Here is a 6073-nt window from a genome sequence, read left to right as displayed (position 1 = left end):
TCGATCTTTGAACAGGGCATTGGTAACTCAAGACTTGCTAGGGACATGCCAGTTTTTAAAGTGAACCCCATTACTCATGAGGTGAAAATGAAATACTACTTTTGATATCTAAGCATTTATCTAAATCATATACTAAATTTCTTACTATTATACCAGTCATGTTGATTGTATTATGATAACAATAAGCTGTCAAGCGCAACAAAAGATGTCAACATTCCCAGTGATAACGATTCATGCTTTTAAATTAGATATTTATGATATTTTTCATACTGTTATCGAAGACAATGATGTTATATCTTGCTTCAATACAAATTCGTATTTTGAACATTTCACCCAGATGGAATTCAATAATGTCTGGAAATGTACCTGACTTGTTTGTTCATCATGTTTCTGAAAAATGAAGTGAAACTAATAGGTCCATGTGGAAAAAAATGGTGTAGGAGTTATTTTAGGTGTCTGTTAAATTACAGACACGGATTAAGTTTCCCTTTTGTCTATTCCATCGAACCAGGTCAAGCAGTCTACTGGTCCTTCTGACAAGGTAGAAGGAGGAGATGGCAGGAGCCAACGGCTTTAACAGCGACTTCCCTAGCGGGCACGACCGCTGGTTGGCCCTGCAGCAAGTCAGCCAGAAGATCCTGAGTCGAGCCGGTACTAGGAACAGTATGGAGGACCGAGAACTGGAGAGACGCACGAGACAACTCTACTTCAACGAGAGCTTGAAGCAGGCTCAGTACGAGTCGGTGGAAAAGCGACTCAAGGCAAACTTGAAGGACCATTTCTTGTACAGCAACACTCTCCAAGAGAGCGTGCGTCCCAGAAACAAAGCGCGAAAACACAAGCCGTTCCTACCAAGCATCCCCGCCACGGCCGAGATGAAACCGTTCGGTCGGTACAGCGGGCGAACCCGCTCCAGAATGGACTCGGCAATGGACCGGCTGGACCAGAAAATGCTGCATCGCGAGGAGAGGAAAACCGCCAAACGTTTCTCCGAGTGCAAGCAGGAGAGCGACGTCCTGATCCGAAGACACCTCACCACCGAGCAGATTCTCGAAGCAAAGGACTTGCCACTGTCGGAGCGGCTCACCTTCGACAGCGTGGAGAAATTCCGAACCATAATCGGTAACGCGAAAGCGAAGGCAGTGATCGATCGTCTGCGCAAGCGCATCGCAGAGAGGAAAGAGCGGGAAAAGGGAACCAAAGTACTAAAGCGATCGAAGGGAATATTTCATACGCAGGTGCATGACATTACCTCATAGTTGATGATTGAGTATAAGTAATTTGCTACAAAGACGCTCGTAGAAATGGACTCTAAAAAGCAGCGGTGTTGAAAGAAATTCTCATAAAGGAGGTGGTTTTGAACAGAACTTAACTACTAAAGATGATAATTCTCTTATGTGCTTTATCATTTTGTTACGGCATGATTAATTGATCCTGTCACGTGACAACAAATACAAGACATGTATAGCATTCGAGGAAGAACGAGCGAGATTCCAAGAAACGCTCTCATAAATGACTCACTGCTATGTGACGGTATTAACGCGATGGCACGCTTTGCCCAACACGGACACTTATATCCCTGTAAACCCAGTGTGCGCAGTGAACGTACGTAAATGTATGATCACATCGTGACAATCAGCCCCTTACATTCCACAGGGTAAGGGTATGTTTATATCATAATGAGTTTGAAGACTATCTATCATTATTTCCATATTCAATGTTTTCTTGTGTTTTATTCTCTGACTATTAAGCTCGTGGCGTCACAACGCCTTGATTGTGTTGCATGTTCTACGACAGTGGAGACACAGTGATTCATGTCCTTACCCATACCTTGACAATGCATTCAGGATGTCTTAATCAGTCTCAATCTACTTGCTTTGCGCGTCCATAATGCGCAATGTTAACCTGGCAGAGTGAAGGTGCCGAATGCCACGTATATGTTTTGATTGTCCTAGGTGTATCCTGTTCTTATATTTGATTAGTGGAAAAATGAGCAACGAAAATGGGATTCCATCGGGAGAAATCCCATTTTCTTGGCTCATTTTTTCCACTAATAAATCATATTCATTTCTGGTCAGTTTCCTTCTGTTTGCGTATGTTCTTATATTGATAAAATGTAACTTTTGGTTCCTAAAGCAGTCACTTATTCCCTTTCAATGAATGTTGAAATAGACATTCACATCAATCACTGCTTGAAACCTGGCCTTCGGAGGCGATAGTAAGGACGAAGACAGAGGTTGTGGCTAAAAAGGGACCAGAAAGTAGGTGCAACACATTACGTAATGTGACTGTTCTACATACTGATATTAAGGAACATAGCTTTGTTTTTCCCCTAATTTTTGTCATTCTCTTACTCGATGTAGACAATAATCAAGACAACGTCTAGGCAATCTTTGATGGGAGATTGATAGAATTGCGATTATATTTTTTGTCACTTTATATGGCCGTATATTAAGAGCTTACATCAGCTTAAACCGTGTTCCTAAAAAAATTATTTTTTTCTTTTCCGATGCCAGCATGCATTTTTTGTAATCAAGTTTAAAAATAGTCCATACGGAGTCCCAATGACCTTGACACAATTACTCTCACTAGAATCAAGTAAAGTAACAGGTGCACACAGTACTAATGATTCATCTGGAAGCTTCACATAGATAGGAAGAGACACGCTGGGTTGTTGAAGTTTATATCTTACGAATTTAACAGAACGACAACAAAGAAATGAAACATGTATAGGCTGTCTTGTTAGAGGCGAAGTAGTGTGATTACAGAATGCTTCTACACTGCAAAAAGTCCGGTGTTAAACAGTGAACACCGAGCTGGTGTTAAATTTTCGGTGCTCATTTATGGTGTTAAATCAACACCTACGGGTGTCGTTTCCAAACTTTAAACTGTTTTTTGAAGAGTTTCTTAGTAACTGCACTTCTTGTTGATTTTTAACTTAAACAAGACGATCAAGAATTTTACATTAAAATACTAGATTTTTGAAAAAAATGTGAAAATAAATTTACACCAAAGTAACACCAGCTGGTGTGGTCCCTTATTGAAACTGGACGGGTGTTAAACCATTGATATTAACACCAGCAAATATCAAATCAACACCATGTGGTGTCATTTTTGAATTAACACCAGTACAGTGTCAAAATAACACCAGGTACAGTGTCAAATTAACACCACGAAGTGTCAGATGAACACTTTTCAACACCATCACAGTGCATTTTTAACACCTGTGGGTGTGGTCCTTTATTGAAGTTTGATCGGTGTTAGATTTAACACCCGTGGTGTTAAATCTAACACCGATGTTTTTACAGTGTAGTTGCAAAGAAACTCAACAGTTGTCTCGACTTTTAGGCTTCATCGTGTTTGAAGGTCCACTGTACAGTGTAAGTTTCCCCCGGAAGTGACCACAATATATTATATTCATTAAAAAGCTCGATGGTGTATCAAGAGAAAGTAAATTGAAGAGCAATGTAGAGATCTATGATGTAATTTTTAATGCTGAATTATCACAGACAGATCCCAGGAAAGCAATGTGCAAGCAACGCAATAAGTTGGTTATCTATCAAATTCAATGGGAGAATCATAAGAAATATCAGGTGCTCCACATCGTCTGCAAAAATGAAAATGCATTTCAATATCTGCACAGGGTGTATTGTTGTCGTCATTTTTGTTTAAATTCCACTCTTCTGAAGAGTATTTGTTAAGAAAAATAATAAATAAGTTTCGTACAGCTAACATCTTAGCGTTCATTTTGCGATGAGGGAAGGTGACCTGGATAAATTCAGTCTATATGCCGATGTTCTGAAAATATACAAGCCACTTCCTATCTAGAGGGCGTTTCGCTCTTTTGATGTGTGTCGCTCTTTTGCTGTCTTTCAACTGTGATCACGACATCACTCTGATACTCTGTTGTTGATAAATCATGATCGTCGAAGAGGAAAACAATAACAATTGATGAAGGATGAAAGTGATGTCTTCTCTTATTTCATTGTGGTAAAATGACATTTTAAACAATAATTCCCTCATTCTGCTTCTTCTTTTGATATGAATATATATACAAAAAAAAAACCTTTGTCAAACATGCCATAAATGTAACTCGATTATCATTAAGTGTAAAAACAAAGAAACTTGTAATTAAATGTTGTCGCGTCAGGCAAAAGCTTGGATTACTCATGTTTCTACAAATATCTTTCAGATTTCCCCAAGTTGTTTGTTGACATCTAATTCATTAAAAGGGATGATATCAAGTTTTGGTTGAAATGAGGTTTCAGGTTTCAACTTTTGCGAAATAATTAGAAACTACTATTATAGCATATTTAGGAGAATACAATGCTAAGAGGAATTAGAAGTTTGTTTGATGAAAATCGGTTTCGACATAGCCGAGATATCCAGAAAAACGAAGTGGTCCTAAAAAATTGTGGGACCTATCTTTTGTAAAGACTGATTTGTTTTACCTTGTTTTGGATATCTCTGCCATTTCAAAACCATTTTTTTTTTCAATTCCTCTGAGAATTGTATATTCTTCAATATTTCATAAAAATGGTTTCTAATTATCTCGCAAAAATTTAAGCCTGAATCCCAATCCCAACCAAGACTGTATCATCCCTCTAGCATGCACTATTTCACAGATCAACCATTACTAATAACTTATGAAACAGCCTGAGCTCTTTTGTTTGAAAACTGCTGTGGTTGTGACCTTCGTGGAAAGTGTTTGGTTAAAGGGATTGTATAGTTTTGGTTGAGACCTAATTTCAGGTTTCTAACATTTTTTTGTGAGATAATGAGAAACCTCTTATGAAATATGAAAGAGCATGTAATTCCATGAGGAATCAACACTTATTTGATGAAAATTGGTTTTGAAATGGCTGAGATATCCAAAACAGAGTGTGGGAACCACCTTTTATTACGATCGCTTTGTTTCACTCTGTTTTTGGATGTTTCAGTCATTCCAAACCCGATTTTCATCAAATACACTTTGAGTTCCTCTTAAAATGGTATGCTCTGTACTATTTCATAGGTGTTTTCTTGGTATCTTGCAAAAAGTTAAAAGCCCAATTCTCATATCCACCAACACTGTACCATTCCTTTCTCTATCTCTCTCTATTTCTGTTATCATTATTACCAATAAAGAAATGATGATAATAACAATAATGATAATAACAATAGTAATAATAATACTTATTATTGTTACTATTATTGCTATCATTATTATTATCATTATTATTGTTATTATTATTATTATTATTATTATTATTATTATTATTATTATTATTATCATCATTTGATCTTCATCTTCTTCGTTTAGATATCTCAACTGCTAATTCTACATGTAGCAAGATTTATTGCATATACGAAAATCAAGAAATAGATGCAAATCAGCAGTGAAAGCAAAATGAAAAACCAATTTTATTCGCAAAATTTTTACATACACTGCATCATAACAAGCAAATGATGCTATAAAATCGTTGACACTTGGTCAGAATTGTCACGTATTTGGCTGGTTCGGTTCCATTTTTTGCATGGCCAGATGCATGATCACTTTTTGTGGTTCCAGAAGATTAAGTCGTCCAATTTGCAATGCACATGTTTCCATCACAAAAACAGAGTATTCGGCATTCGATATAAAAGCATAATTTTGTTCAACGATCATTTCGTGTATTTGAATGTCTTATCGCAATATTTACAAGCAATGATTTGATTAAAAAAGATAAAAGATTTCAAACATTGATATAATCCAAGTCAGAATCATCATAATGTACACTAGCTACGCTTTGATTTGCGTGGTTCTACAAGATTATGGCAGTTCGCACAAATTACTGCTTTCCACAACATCTGCAATGGCAAGTGAATCTGAAAGTCCACCCTGTGTTATAACATAAAGACATTATGTCTCGTACACCCAGGTGATCTATCAAAAGACAACGGACAGAAAGACAGGAAGAAAAAAAAATGAAAGAAAAATAGATCAATCGATAGACAGATATAAAGTTACATAGACAGACTGATAGATAGATAGACAGTCAGATAGATAGATAGATAGATAGATGGATAGATAGATTGATAGATTGAGAGATAG

At 37.0% G+C, this 6073-nt stretch overlaps 1 protein-coding gene across 1 annotated transcript; it reads left to right on the top strand.

The window, feature by feature from the left end:
* The first annotated feature begins 554 nt into the window (after positions 1 to 554).
* Positions 555 to 1259, top strand: LOC140238536 (uncharacterized). The gene has a single exon (XM_072318439.1). It carries the CDS (start codon positions 555 to 557, stop codon positions 1257 to 1259), a length of 705 nt encoding a protein of 234 aa, XP_072174540.1.
* Positions 1260 to 6073: the final 4814 nt, after the last annotated feature.

This window comes from Diadema setosum, chromosome 15 (assembly GCF_964275005.1).
Source record: "Diadema setosum chromosome 15, eeDiaSeto1, whole genome shotgun sequence".
Taxonomy (NCBI): domain Eukaryota; kingdom Metazoa; phylum Echinodermata; class Echinoidea; order Diadematoida; family Diadematidae; genus Diadema; species Diadema setosum.
The sequence above is the reverse complement of the archived record's forward strand: the minus strand, read 5'-3'. Positions and strand labels throughout refer to the sequence as shown.